Raw genomic sequence first — 15,780 nt, 5'->3', positions numbered from 1 at the left:
GAGCAGGCATGGACTCTTCCTTTGTTTCTCCAGACACATGAACCTGGATATAAAATCCATCCTCTCTGGGTGAAGTGGGAACATACAAAGATGACTGGCCTAAGTTTCAATTGGATAAAAAGATGCACAAAAGAGACATTTAAACATTTTCAAAAACGAAAACCATAAAGTGTGTTTCCTCTTCACACATCTAGCCTCTAGTGTGGTTAGAGTGGTGCAGGGGGAGAGAGACATAGAGAAGTAAGGATGAGTTGCCCCGTCTCTCCCTCCTCTGGACCTTAGTTCTCCCTGGACTGTCACTCCTTACACTCAAAGCAGATTTCAGAAGTCAGCACACATGGTCATAATGTACGCCTAGCTCCACAACCCAGTCACTGGGACCCAGAAAATTTTGCAACCTTAAGTCTGCCTCAACACATCATGACTCATATATATCAATGAGTAAAGACACATAAACAGTAGTAGATTAAGAAGAATGAGTTTTTACTTATATATAAATTACATATATACATATTTGTACATAAAGCTGGGAAAGATAAGGGTCCATTGAGGCAAATGGGTAGGGGGAGAGGAAGCAGCTAAAGACAGCAGTAGAACTTGCCAGTTCCAAGTGTAGAGAACATAGCCAGAAGTTTGGGTCGGCCAAGTTTACAGTCAAACCAGGGATGGCATAGTGGATGATACGTGCAGGTTGTTTTCCATCTTCCAGATGGGACTTCTCAATTCTGGTATGTAGTTCTGAACTGGGTTCATATGCTTCTCACCCTGCCACACACACACCCACATTCCTCACCCATGCACATACCACACACACCTACTCGTGCACACCGCTGAGAGTGTGGTCCTTTGGCTCATTGGAGGAAGAAAGCAGGTTAACAGTTTCACTTAAATGGGCAGAGTCGTTTTCCAGCAAAGCCCATTCATCGTTGCACAGAATCTGCGGAACAAGATATGCTCTTTATTCATTGAGTTTCTTCACAGAAGAAAGAAGTGCTCCAGTGAAATCCTGGGCAGGTGATGAAAGTAACAGACCCAGAGCACAGACGCAGCTTCCCTGACCAGGAGCCGCTAAACACAACATTGTGCTCCTCCAAAGTCAGAGGTGTGCCCTGAGTTGGGGTCCCAGGAGTTCTGAGTACAGACGTTCCTCTCTAAATATATATGGTGCTATCCCCTATCGCACTACATGGGTTTGGGCTGGGGAGGCCTGGGTGCTTTGTATGAATGGAACACCAGAAGTGTACCCAGTCACAGCGGGGGAGGTGCTGGCCCCCATCACCCGCTCTGTGCTTTGCAGATATGAGTTCCGAGCCCAGTGGCAGGTGCTGACACTGGGGCCTCCCATCCTAGATGAGACGTGGCTCCTTCCATGTGTTCACCTGCCGGGGTCCAGCCCCAGCAGGATCCAGGGGAACCCTCAGGATGAACGGCGTCGGCGAATGAGAGAGAGAGTGAGACAAAGCTCGGGGCTAAGTCTGAAGTTTATTTTTGCACGGCTCCTTTATACCCTTAACAACATCTTTGGGGGAAGTGCATATTGCTTACACACAGGTCATCTCAAAACATTACAGCAACTTGACCTTCAACAGAAACTGGATGTCACCCACATACTTTTCCTTCACAGGAGTCTTTCTTATCATTTGGCCTTCAGGCCTGCTAACATTTTATGGCTTGCACCTGGTGTGACTTAAGCAACTTCAGTAGCCGACCCTGTTTTTCTTATAATTAATCTATTTTCTTTCTAATAAGCGTCATCTCTATGGGAACTAGGTAGGATTACATTTTTACAGAACAGAAATATGAAGGACTGCAAAAACAGCAGATATGGCACAAAACAGGCTCTTAGTCTAAAACTTAACTACCTGCAAGAAGTCGCCAGCTAATCCCTATCTAAAGTATTTTCTATGAGGCACATTTGTGGCTATCATGTTTGTGGAGCTTTTCTCACCCCATGAAGGGGCCTATGCTTAATGTTAGCGTACTGTACTTAGGATGTTTAGAACAATCATGAGCATTTTGTGCAATGAGAGCACACATTTATCACACAAGCCAGAATGCCAGCAAAAGGGTTTGAACTGAAGCATTTCCTTCATCCCTGGCCCCTTCATAGGGTACCAGCGTCCAGGAGATTTATTTATTAGGGTTGTACGTTGGTCTTTATTCAGTGAAAGAAGAGCAGGAGAGCTCTTGGCAGGCAACACAAGAATCCTCAGCAGGGCAAACAAGAACAACAGCAGAACAAAGGGGGGAGGATACAGGGTGGGGTAGAGGCCGAGGCCAACCTGGAGGGTCTCTTATCCTAGATGGCCTTGCCTGTCAGGTTTTTTCCTCGTGACCTCGTCATGGATGGGGTCCTGGACAGCCTTGCCTGCCCAGTATTTTCTTCATGACCTCGTCACAGGCGGGACCTCCCATAACGGCTCCCGGCATTCACCCATGGTGTATTGGCCAGGTGGGTCCCAGTTGTACTGATGCGAAGTGTGGATACCAGGTCCTCCATTCCTGGGAATGATGACGTTCCCTCCTATACCACCGCCACTTGGATCTTGGACACGTGGACCCCTTGTGTTTGGAAATAAGGTGGAACTTCTAGTGGGTTTCAAGCCAGGGGTGGGTCTCACACTTGCAAATCCAATGCATGCAGTGTTGTTCTGGTGAAAAGTTGAAATTGACTTGTCCCTTGACACAAATTTCTTTTTCATGGTGATGGGATTTGTAACTGTAGATTTTCTACACTCATGTGGGTCCTGGGTGCAGTGATGGGAAGTGGTCACACCCCGACCTCTAACCATAAGGATGGTGGTGTCCCCTGCCATGACTCTGCCACTTGGACTTGGCTCCCGGAGACCCCAGGCGTTTGGATTCAAGCTGGAACCAGACATGTGCCCGGATGCTGGGACGGTGCCTTGCCCTTGCCACTGCAGCAGGCACGCTGCAATGAGATGACCCCAAGGTGATCTGGCCACAGTAGGAACACAGGTGGTGCTGGGTGTCCCACGCAGTTACGTCCAAAAGTTAGGTGGGCCAGACGCTTCTGAATAAGTGAGGCCTAGGGCATTCACACCAACCCAAAACTCCCACCAGCCATAGAGGCTGCAGGTCCCATCAACAGTGGGCCTGATGTGGTACTAGCAGACAGCAAGCTACTGTCTCCAGTACTGGGCACTGTGGTATCCACTCCAAAACCAGAAGTAGCAGATACATCCCTGGGGAAAATACCTGAGCTGTAGACAAAGGCCAGGTGCATGTTGATGGTGGTGGTGGAAGACAGGGCATCTGGTAAACCTGAATCCATCATCCTTCCTCTGGGTGGCTGGACTGCAGAAGAGGTTAGCTTTTTATCTTGTGCTGGGGCTAATGGGTTTCCCAGTGCAATAGACTTGTTAGGCTTCTTTCTATTGTTGGCCCCAGATGTGGCTTGAATGGTGAGTTCTGGGTCCAAGCTTCTGGGTTTCAAGCTTCACTTGAAGCATGGGTACCTCTGTTGACCAACTGCACAGGTAAATAAGTCGAGGCTTGGGTCCAGGCATTGCTGCCACTGGGTGCTGTGTTCTCAGAACCAGGATAAGCCGTGTGATGTGAGTAGTGGTTCTCCTTGGAGTCAGAGGTAGACTGGAAAGTAAAGTCTGAGGAGGAGGTGCATGCGTAGCATTGATGTCAAAGACTGGTTTGACATCTGTAGAGATGCTGACTGCTGAAGCATAGATAACTGCCGAAGCCATAGGTGGGGGTTTGGGGAAAACCGGAGCTGAAGCCATAGATGGGCGTTTGGGGAAAACAGGAGCTGGAGCCATAGATGGGGGGCTGGGGGAGGCAGGACCTAAAGCCATAATTTGGGGACTGAGGGAAACAGCCAACGCCCTAGAGAGGGGCCCAGGGAAGACAGGACCAAATGCTGTAGATGGGGGGCTAGGGGACATAGTGGACGGAACCCTAGATCGAGGGGTGGGGAAGACACTGGCTGGAGTCCTACATAGTGGGGCCGGGGAAGACAGGACCCAAGGCTGTAGATGGGGGCCCAAGGGAGACACCAGCCGGAGTCCCAGGTGGGGGCCCAGGGAAGGCAGCAGCCTGATTCCCAGGTGGGGGCCCAGGGAAGGCAGCAGCCTGATTCCCAGGTGGTGGCCTGGGGAGGACAGCAGCTGGAGCCCCAGATGAGGGCCCGGGAAAGGCGGCAGCCTGATACCCAGGTGGGGGCCTGGGGAAGGCGGCAGCCTGATTCCCAGTGGGGACCTGGGGAAGACAGCAGCCTGATACCCAGATGGGGGCCCAGGAAAGGCGGCAGCCTGATACCCAGGTGGGGGCCCGGGGAAGGCAGCAGCCTGATCCCCAAGTGAGGGCCCAGGGAAGACGGCAACCGGAACCCCAGATGAGGGCCCGGGAAAAGCGACAGCCTGATACCCAGGTGGGGGCCTGGGGAAGGCGGCAGCCGGAGCCCCAGATGAGGGCCCGGGAAAGGCGGCAGCCTGATACCCAAGTGCGGGCCCAGGGAAGGTGGCAGCCTGATAGCCAGGTGAGGGCCCAGGGAAGGCGGCAGCCGAAGCCCCAGACGGGGGCCCGGGAAAAACAGAGGCTCTCTGCTGCCCATCATTGGCTGCAAATGTGGGGTGAGGGTTGGTTTGGGAATGAAAGGCATAGTTAAAAATTGAAGCGCGGCAGGAGACCATCGGCACAAATGGGCTGGTGGTGTCTGGTCTCCCTGCAGTGTGTGTCTGCTCCACCCCAATACCTGGGGGAGACTGAAAAGTTACAGCTTGCAAAGGGGGGGGTAGTGTCCATGTCAGTGATGTCCTGATCTGAAGGAGACCGGAAGTTTACACTTGCAGATGCTATGACTGTGGTGGCAAAAGGGACCACGTGGAAGTGATGGGCTGCTCAGTTGGAGCAGGGGGAGCGATGGGACGGTCTGGAAGAGGGGTGAGTAAGGGAGGCGCAGAATCTACACACACGGGTGTTGGGGATTCACTTTTGTAGGAGGGTGGCTGGAAGGGGAGGGTTGGGGTGCTCAGAGGTGTGGAGAGGTCAGAAATAAAAGGTGGTGCTGCTCTGAGTGAACTCGGAGTGCCTGCATCCTCCTTGAGGGTAATTCCCACAATGGGATTGAAAACTGGAGGAAGAGAATCTGCAGGAATGGCAGAATGAGAGTCCACGGGGGCTGTGTGTCTTGCCACCCGATCCATATAAGGTGTCAGGCAAGGTGGAAGGCCAGCCAGACTGGGGAATCTGGAGGACAGGTCGGCCAAGTCGGTGGTGGTAGGAGGGACCTGCAACATGTGACTGATGGGAGGCAGGGAGCCTGTGGTCCCTGGGGCAGGCGGGACGGCGCTGTGGCGTCGCATGTCCTTCCTTGCATCCTTCAGGATTCTGTTCCGCTAACGGTCCATGTTTTGTTTCCGGGTGCGCCGGGTTTTGGCGCGAGTCATGCCTGGAAGCTTCGGGGGCGGGGGAAGGTCACTGCGACCCCAGGGCAACGGCAGCGGGGGCGGCAGTGGCGGCAGTGGCAGAGAAAGCGGCGGGGGCATCGTCCTCTTGCGGGGGCGCCCACTGCCGGCAGCTCCCAGGGGAGAGGAGCTTTTCCGCGGGGTGTCTGAAGGTGGCTCACGCTGCAGCGCCTTCCCGGACGTCAGTGCCTCTGGGGAGCCGGGTTGGTGGTCTTCACCCAGCACCACTTCTACTGGCCTCTCGGGCAGCAGGCTGCAGCACGGACTTGGGGCAGAGAGCACCGTGGCCAGGGGGCCGGGCTGCGAGGGAGGCCGGCCGTCTCCAGCAGTGCCGTCTGAGCAGATGGCGGGGCTTTGGGAGGAAGCTTGGTCCGAGACACCTGGGCTTTCTCACTGAAGTTGCCTCCTGGGTGCCCCGGAAGGAGGTTTGGAGGCTCGGGACTGCACTGGAGGGGCGGGAGGAGCCCGCCGGTCTCCTGGGGCCTAGGTGTCATTGTCATCGCCCCGCTGCGGTCCGGACTTATCTTTCCGATGTCCTCTCCTTCGGCCTCTGTGTGACCTTCCTCCTCTGTCATGCCTTCCCTGCGCTCTTCCTGGACCATCGCCTTACTCTCCTTTGCGCAAGGAAGTGGGCGGTGACTGGTTGGTACCGGCCTCCCAGCCTTGGCTACCTGAAGAGGTGGCTCAGGGAGTGAACGCAGAAGAGTAATTTTTGCCCCGGTGGAGGAATTCTGATGGTTCTCAAAGGCCCGAAGATCATGGAATTACGAGTGGACAGGACGGGCTGCTGCTTCGGCCTGTAAAAGCCGGATGATGAGGGCACTCGGTCCTGGTTGAGCAGCCTGCGACCAGGTTGTAAAGCAGGAGCTGGGGCGGCGGGGTGACCCCGGCCAGATGTGGTGGCACCCCGAGGGCGCAGAACCAGTGAGCGCCGGCCCCGCGGTGCCGGCAGCGGACGCGGCAAGAAGTTTACACAGTAAATTGCCCGCATACGACAGATTGTGCGCCAAATAACCCGAGAATAGAAGTGAAACTGGGAGAGCGTCTCCCTAGCTTCTTACTCCTCTCGTGGTCAAACACGCACTGGAGGAAGAGGACTCAGCCTGGCATTTGTGACACGTCCATGGTGTACGAATCACAGAGAAAATGTGCTGTGCGGGCACCTGGCAGACTCGGGCACAGGGCGGGGCCCAGCGCATGGCCCCTCCCGGACTCTCTAGCCGCTGAGACCTCCCACTGTGGGTGGCAGGTGTTTGGCACCAGATGGGCCGCCATGCAGAGACTGTCCAGGACCGTGGGGCCGCCTCCTCCAGAGCTCATCCTATCTAGCACTTCATCGTGCAGCCCCTTTGGTGCCTGCGTGTGTATCGGCCGGCCCTTCCCTGCCTGGGCCTCAGAGACCTGTGCAAAGCTGACTGCAGGAGCCACTCACCCTGCCAGGGGGTGGCCCAGTGCCTGTGGGGGCCTCCCCAGCTCCTCGGCGAGGCCAGGAGCTAGGAGCAGCTTCTCCGCTGCGGCTCCTCTGGCATCATCGCCAGCCGGGATGCAGAGCCCTCACCTGGCCAGGTGCTGCACCCACCATGTCCTTTCCCGGCAAGCGAGGCTCTTTCTTCACTTCTTTTCAGAAATTTGGTGCAACAGTTAAATCGTAGACTCTTCTTCAGGGTGTGCAGATGGTAACGGCTTAGCCAGGATGTGAACCAAACCTGCTCTGGGCTGTGGTGCCTCCCCGCCATCCATGCTTCACGTGTCACTGTTCTTTTCTTGTACTCCTTATGGCACTTAGCCCTAAGTGTCACACCTATAATGAGTCTATATCCTAAAAACCTGTAGGTTTTCTTTTGCTCAATTCATGAATTGATCACCTACTGCACTGGGTTCTGATCTCAGAAGATGCAGGTTAAGGACCACCAGTTGTTAGCATAGCACCAGCAGAGGTTTTCCCTTTGGTATAGTTTGAAGGATCCAGATATGTAAAGATTATAGTCTAGATAAATCATGGGCTTTCCTGAAAGAAATTTACCAGTGCATTATTCTGTATGGATTAGAAGCCTATTTCTATGGCCTTCCTGGAGTATGTTCAGTAAGGCAACTCATTCATGTTGAGAAAGCAAATACATCATTTATTGCAGCTTCATAGTGGAGCACTGTGTCAGTTTAAAATATAGTCAGTATAATAGCCAGGACATGGAAGCAACCCAGATGCCCATCAGCAGACGAATGGATGAGGAAGCTGTGGTACATATACACCATGGAATATTACTCAGCCATTAAAAAGAATTCATTTGAATCAGTTCTAATGAGATGGATGAAACTGGAGCCCATTATACAGAGCGAAGTAAGCCAGAAAGATAAAGACCATTACAGTATACTAACACATATATATGGACTTTAGAAAGATGGTAACGAGAACCCTATATGCAAAACAGAAAAAGAGACTCAGATGTATAGAACAGACTTGTGGACTCTGGGAGAAGGCGAGGGTGGGATTTCAAGAGAACAGCATTGAAACATGTATATTATCTAGGGTGAAACAGATCACCAGCCCAGGTTGGGTGCATGAGACAAGTGTTCGGGCCTGGTGGACCGGGAAGGCCCAGAGGGATCGGGTGGAGAGGGAGGTGGGAGGGGGGACCGGGATGGGGAATACATGTAAATCCATGGCTAATTCATTTCAATGTATGACAAAAACTACTGTAATGATGTAAAGTAATTAGCCTCCAACTAATAAAAATAAATGGAAAAAAAAATATATAGTCAGTACAATTTGGTCACTGTGGGCATGTCAGCTTGGTCCACTCTTTACTACCATATATAATTCTAGAGATTCTTATGCCCAGGAGAGAAGTCACACTCTTAGGTGTCTAGGACAAGGGAGACATGTTATTATTCACAAGGTAGAAGCTTCAAAATAATAGGAAAGAACTGAAAACTCCTAGTCTAACATGGCTTTATCGAGTTTGAATCTTGTTTCTTTGGCTTACTTCATTGGAGTGTTTTCTTTCTCCTGGGCTGACACTGTGTGTTACACATCAGGCATGTGACATGTAGAGGTTTCAGAACCCAGCATTGTATTGATCAGTGAAACTTTATTTATATATTTTAGTTTAAAATCTATTTAAAATAACACTGGGCATAATTCATATATTATAAATTAGTTTGGCCTCTGCTCTTGAGATTCTTTTTATAGTATGTGAGAGCAAATTTGGACTTCCATCCCCAATAAGATTTGAGATTGGAGGACACAAAAGGTTTTTCTCAGACCTAAATTATGTCTGAAAAAAGAGAGGAATATCATAAGCCCTATCTGACCTCTCTAGGAGCAGAAATGATTTACAGCTGTGGCATTTAACCATAATTCCTTGATCTCATTTGAGAAGAGTTCAGTAAGAAACCACCTCTTCATTTTTGTTTCTTCCTTATTTTCTTGCCTTGCTTACCAACAATCCATTGTGATCCATGAATTAATATGGCAGCAGGCTGAGTGGTCTCTGGAGCTCATACAAGTAACTTTTCTCCCTAAAATAACTTTAATTTCCTTGTTTTTCAGCTCCTCTTCTTTCCTTGCCCTTTACTATAACCAGAAGTCACCAAAAGCTAACTGGCTTTGTGCAGACCCTTCTTAGGACAGTCTTTCCTTAATTATTTTATTTATCACTCTGTTTCATTTTTTGCCTTCTCGAAATATGTTGAAATCTTTCTGTAGTTGATGACTTCCACAACCTCTTGGCTTTTATTGGCTTATTAATTTTGGTATTTCTACACTTTTATTTAAGTATGGTTTCAGAAGGAACAGAAAGTAAATATGTGTCCTAGTCTGCCATCTTGAGCTGAAAATCCCTGTCAGTTTTAGCATCCAGCATTCCCATGGGGTGGGTGGGTGGGGAACCTTGGCATTAATAGGTGTAACACTCAAGATTTCAGCTTTTCTTGGGCAGTCACTAAGGACATAGTATGTGGTAATTTCTAATGGGAAAATAATAACTATTTCATGGAATTTATGAGGGTTACATTAGATAATGAACATACAAATGCTTTCTAAAGTTTAAAAGTCCATAAAAATGTTTTTTGTTATTGATTTGGTGCTACTTCAATTTTACTTGACAGTGATTTATGACCTTGCTTATGTGAGAAGATGCCTTCTGATTTGTTATTTTGAAAGTCAGATTATATTTTTCAACAGCTCAATGAAAATAACATCATTTCTGAAGGTTAAGGGTGAAGCTGTAAATGTTTCTTGATAGCTATCACTTTATAATATTTTCAGCAGCTAATTCACTCATGTATTCCTCCTCCCAATTTTGTTGTGGACCTACTACCAGCCAGATCTTCACCTCAGGTGTTGGAAAACATTTTCCAGATTTTTAAATATGTATCTTAGGCTTGGTGGGCCATATACAGTTTCTGTAGCTTCTTCTCCTCTTTCTTCAGTAGCCTTTCAAAATGTGAGGCTCAGTATTAGCTTACTGGTCATAAAAAAAACAGGCTGAGCTCACAATGATTTGTGAGCAATTATTTGCCAGCCCCTGCTCTATGTTGTCACTGAGTAAAAGGTGCGTTTTTGAGTAAATCATGTCTTTAGGTCAACTCTTGGTCTTCCAGAGCTTGTCCTTACTCTCTTGCAGTTTCGAATCAACAGGGCATTCAGGGAGATCCTGTTAAAACATAAATCAGATTGTGTTGCTCAGATCTCTTCAGTGACTTACTCCAAGCAGAAAGCAATGTCCTCAGAGTGCCTCCACGGGCCTAGAAATCTGGGCCTCTGTTTGCTCCCTGACTTGTTGCTTCTCTCTCTACTTTGCTCACTGTATTTCCCACACACTGACATCCTTTCTGTTCCTTGAATACTCTAGGCACATTCTTGCCGCCTTCTCTTTCCATCTGACACTTCCCTCTGCTGGTAATATTCATTCCCCAGATATGCACTTTGCTCCCTTCCATAGCCATCTTAAATTCCTTGATAAATTTTATCTTCCCCATAAAGCCTTCATTTATTACTTAATTTCAAGTGGCAGGTGCCTTCTATCAGCCATCTCCATCTCCCTACCATGCTTTCTGTTTTTTCTCCAGCACTTACCTGACATACTAGTTATTCTATGCATCTATTTAATTTTTATTTACATGTTTACACTTGTATTTGTATATTTGCTTGTTTATTTTTGTCTGTCCCCTCAATTGGAGAGAGGGTATATTCCTCTGGGTTGATCACTGCTGTGTCATCAACCTATAACATACTGAAGAATGGTGCCTGAAATTTGATAAGGGATTAAGAAATTGGCCACATAGCTAAATATGTGCATAAATTAATGAACAAATCTACGGGCTTCTGGATTGAGGGCTAATGAAAAGAGGAAGGCAAATGGTTGGGACAGGGTACTACAAGAAGTAGAATTTGGAATACTCTGATAGCTATCCTAATAGATAAGGTCTTATTAATTTAGATAGTTTTAATGAGAAAGCTGGGAACTAGGGACACACAGCATCAAGATTTTTATAATGTATTGTATAGAGTTCTTTTTAAGTGTGCACAGATATCACTGAAAATCTATGCATGTGTGCATGCCTCTATTACTTTTTTTAGTGCTTTACGAGCCCCTCAAGGACAGGGATATAGTAAGCAGCAGTATCTTTCCTTTCAGTTCAGTTCAGTCGCTCAGTCGTGTCCGACTCTTTGCGACCCCATGAATCGCAGCACGCCAGGCCTCCCTGTCCATTACCAACTCCCGGAGTTTACTCAAACTAATCTCCATTGAGTCGGTGATGCCATCCAGCCATCTCATCTTCTGTCATCCCCTTCTCCTCCTGCCCATCCCTCCCAGCATCAGGGTCTTGTCCAATGAGTCAACTCTTCGCATGAGGTGGCCAAAGTATTGGAGTTTCAGCTTCAGCATCAGTCCTTCCAATGAACACCCAGGATTGATCTCCTTTAGAATGGACTGGTTGGATCTCCTTGCAGTCCAAGGGACTCTCAAGAGTCTTCTCCAACACCACAGTTCAAAAGCATCAATTTTTTGGTGCTCATCTTTCTTCACAGTCCAACTCTCACATCCATACATGGCCACTGGAAAAAACCATAGCCTTGACTACATGGACCTGTGTTGGCAAAGTAATGTCTCTGCTTTTTAATATGCGCTCTAGGTTGGTCATAACTTTCCTTCCAAGGAGTAAGCGTCTTTTAATTTCATGGCTGCAATCACCATCTGCAGTGATTTTGGAGCCCCAAAAGATAGTCTGACACTGTTTCCACTGTTTCCCCATCTATTTCCCATGAAGTGATGGGACCAGATGCCATGATCTTAGTTTTCGGAATGTTGAGCTTTAAGCCAACTTTTTCACTCTCCTCTTTCACTTTCATCAAAGGGCTTTTTAGTTCCTCTTCATTTTCTGCCATAAGGGTGGTGTCATCTGCATATCTGAGGTTATTGATATTTCTCCTGGCAATCTTGATTCCAGTTTGTGCTTCTTCCAGCCCAGCATTTCACATGATGTACTCTGCATATAAGGTAAATAAGCAGGGTGACAATATACAGCCTTGACGTACTCCTTTTCCTATTTGGAACCAACCTGTTGTTCCATGCCCAGTTCTAACTGTTGCTTCCTGACCTGCATATAGGTTTCTCAAGAGGCAGGTCAGGTGGTCTGGTATTCCCATCTCTTTCAGAATTTTCCACAGTTTATTGTGATCCACACAGTCTTAATTTGTTCAAAATTATATCATAATTTATTTGCAACTGTGAAACTAGACTTAGTTTTTGAGTAGACCCTCCCTAGAAATCCTCATAAAACATAGTGTTCTATATACCTGGGATGTATCTCACTTAGTTTTAAGAATTTCCAGATAACTCTTCATACATAGTGTTACAATTCCAATCTTGCCAAGTCCTGCACCAGTTACATAGAACACAGCACATTTATTTCTCTGGGTTGTTCAGATCCCAGTGAAAGTAGAATGGAGTGGGACCAAAGAGATCAGGATTCTTGTCCCAGATTTACCATAAAATAATTGTGTTCTCAGGAAAATTGTAGTTATTCTAAACCCCTTTCATTTTTTTCTTTCCACAGAGTTGCACTAGATGACACCAAATAACATTCCACTCTTTGCAGTAATACCTTCGATGTTATTGGTATTCTGAAACAAATGAAGACAATGACACCTGAAGCTGTGCACCGTCTCTGTAACTATGTTTTTAGAGTTGCCTCTATTTTAAAAATGAAAAGATGGCTGAACACAGAAGTAGATGTTTTGACCAGAGGCTCCAAAGTAAGTGCAACTAAACCACAAGTTTCCTTCTTTCCCGAAGCTCGCTTAACTGAAACATAGGCTGCTGGATATTAAGCTGTAAAGCATATTGTCAGCGTATTTTAAAAGAAGCTATTCTTCTAGGATTTCTAATTAATAGCAGGAAGTTTTGAAATTGTTAAAAGATCATCTGATCTTGTGGGATTTACAGCTCCATTTTCCAGTCAAGCAAGTTGAATTAGGGCATCTGAACTTCTGGATGCATCTCAGAACTAAAATTCTGAACCTCTTGAGTTTTTCTTCATGCTATCAGAAATTCATGCCAGATAATCCTTTTAATAGAGAATATGTACAGACTTATATACTTTCATATAAGGAAGCAATGTAGTGAGTCAGGATGGAAGTGAAGCCTTCAGTCTCAGAGGGGTGTTGAGCTCCTGGTGAAATATAGTCATCATTTCTTTAAAATAGAAAAGCAGTTATTTGACGTTATTAACACCAAATAACTATTGATACATTTATCTGCGATTCATGTATTTACTGTACCAACTAGGTGTGTTCTCTTTGGGAAGTACACAGCTGCTTGAGATACAGATTGTTTATTTTTGTTTGTTTTCCCACAGAGACCCTGACCTTCTGATCAGGAGCGTCTATATTTTACTAACATCTGGAACCACCAGCTAACACAGTGTCTAAAATGTAGCCAATGAATATGAAATCAGTGAACACGTTTTTAAAATACGGGCCAGGGCATGGGCAAATATAAATTTTTTGTTTTCAGTCATAACTAGATTGAAACATGTAAATGATACAGACAACAAGTGCTACAGTAATTCAAAGAAGGCATAGAACAGATAGCCTGTAAGGATCTATTGTATAGCACAGGGAGCTATGCTCAATATTTTGTAATAACTTATTAATGGAAAAGAATCTGATAAAGGACATATATATAAATTAATCACTGAATTGTACACCTGAAACTAACATGGCATTGGAAATCAACTAAACTTCAATTTAAAAAACAGATGACCACAAAAGACACCAAGAAGTCATAGACATTCTTGTGATATTTCCGTAAAGAAGCCAAATGAAGAAGAGAGAGAGGGCTTATGAATGAACCAGAGGAGGAATCACAGAGAACCTAGGCTTGGACCTGAGCTTGGGTTTACATTAAGATTGCAGCGCAGGTATAGATGGAGGTAATCACATACACTCACTGTACTGAGACTAGCTGAAGTTATGAGTGTTGTTCAAGATCCCAAAGCAAGTACAGTGTGGAGTCAAAATTTTAAGTGACATCTAATACACTAAAATCCAACCAGTCCATCCTAAAGGAAATCAGTCCTGAATATTCATTGGAAGGACTGATGTTTAAGCTGAAACTCCAATACTTTGGCCACCTGATACAAAGAGCTGACTCATTTGAAAAGACCCTGATGCCAGGAAAGATTGAAGGCAGCAGGACAAGGGGATGACAGAGGATGAGATGGTTGGATGGCATCACTGACTCAGTGGACATGAGTTTGGGTAGACTCCGGGAGTTGGTGATGGACAGGGAGGCCTGGCGTGCTGCAGTTCATGGGGTCGCAAAGAGTCAGACATGAGTGAGTAACTGAACTAAACTGAATACACTAAAAAATTTTTCTTAAAAAGCCCTTTCTGTGATACTGTGTTGTCATTGAAATAGTTTTGTTTCTTTTTGGTATAGTAGAAATTAGTTCTAGTGTTTCCTGCAGTAATTATTAGTTCTGTTTATCCCCTCTAGAGTTGATCTTCAAAATTTCCATTCTATTTACTCACTCCTTTCTAGTCATCCCTTCCTGCCCCACTCCACTCTTGGGGAGAGATATACTCGCTAAGCTAAAGGCCACTCTTCATCTATCCCCAGAATCGGCTCCCACATCAGGGGCCTTCCTAATGCTGCTTGTTGACCCTTCGGCCCCTTCTGTTAGTCCTGAGGTCTGGGACACCCGAGTCCCAATGGTGGCCCGACACCATCCTCCAGTCCTCGTCCGGCTGAAAGATCCCACCTGTTTCCCAGCCCGACCCCAGTTTCCTTTGTCTACTCGTAACCTCAGGGGGTTAAAACCCATTATCGACCGCCTCATGGGGCAGGGTCTCCTGATCCCCACGACTTCTCCCTGTAATACGCCCATTCTCCCCGTTCAAAAGGCTTCAGGAGAATACCGGCTGGTGCAAGATCTCCGCCTGATCAACGCAGCAGTCGTCCCTGCCCATCCGCTCGTTCCTAACCCCTACACCCTCCTCTCTTCTACACCTCCCCATACCTCCCACTTCACGGTTATTGATCTCAAAGATGCCTTTTTTACCATCCCACTCCACCCCGACTGCCAGTTCCTCTTTGCTTTCACCTGGACTGACCCCGACACCCAGCTGACCACACAACTTACATGGACTGTGCTCCCTCAAGGGTTTAGAGACAGTCCCCACTACTTCGGCCAGGCCCTATCCCAAGACCTGGCCGAGTGCTCGCTCCGCCCCAGTACCCTCCTACAATATGTAGACGATCTGCTCCTTTGCAGCCCCTCAGAAGAGACCTCCAAGCAACACTCTGCGACTCTTCTTAATTTCCTTGGTTCCAAGGGTTATACAGAGCTTCTCAATCCAAAGCCCAGCTGACTCAGACTACTGTTGTCTATCTAGGCCTCCAAATAACCCCTACCACCAAGGCCTTGACAACAGATCGGTGCAGCCTCCTCAGGTCCATTTGCCCTCTGGATAACGGAGACCAGATATTGTCCTTCTTAGGACTGACGGGATTCTTTCGACACTGGGTTCCGAATTATGCCACCCTAGCCAAACCACTATATGCAGCCGCCAAAGAGACTCCCACAGGACCACTGTCCTCTCCCACCGAGGTAACTCGGGCCTTTCATGCTTTACGCTCAACTTTATTAGCTGCACCCCCTCTCTTTCTCCCAAATCCCAATTACCCACATCACCTGTACACTGACAAAAAGGGGGGATAGCCTTTGGGGCCCTGGTACAGCCGGTGGGCTCTGAGTTGCTGCCTGTCGCCTTCATCTCCAAACAACTAGATCCCACAGCCAGGGGATGGTTCCCCTGCCTGCGGGCACT

The 15,780-nt window shown here is 47.5% G+C and overlaps 1 protein-coding gene across 1 annotated transcript; it reads right to left on the bottom strand.

Annotated features, from left to right (window-relative positions):
- Window positions 1-1,986: 1,986 nt before the first annotated feature.
- Window positions 1,987-6,043, bottom strand: LOC139039539 (nuclear pore-associated protein 1-like). Its single transcript, XM_070480755.1, is given in 4 exon segments — window positions 1,987-3,446; window positions 3,499-4,791; window positions 4,855-5,776; window positions 5,836-6,043. Coding segments are annotated over 4 exon segments (2,811 nt in total). The 3' UTR covers window positions 1,987-3,058.
- Between the last annotated feature and the right edge of the window lie 9,737 nt (window positions 6,044-15,780).

The sequence above is a fragment of the Odocoileus virginianus genome, chromosome 18, assembly GCF_023699985.2.
Source record: "Odocoileus virginianus isolate 20LAN1187 ecotype Illinois chromosome 18, Ovbor_1.2, whole genome shotgun sequence".
NCBI classification, from domain to species: Eukaryota; Metazoa; Chordata; class Mammalia; order Artiodactyla; family Cervidae; genus Odocoileus; species Odocoileus virginianus.
The sequence above is the reverse complement of the archived record's forward strand: the minus strand, read 5'-3'. Positions and strand labels throughout refer to the sequence as shown.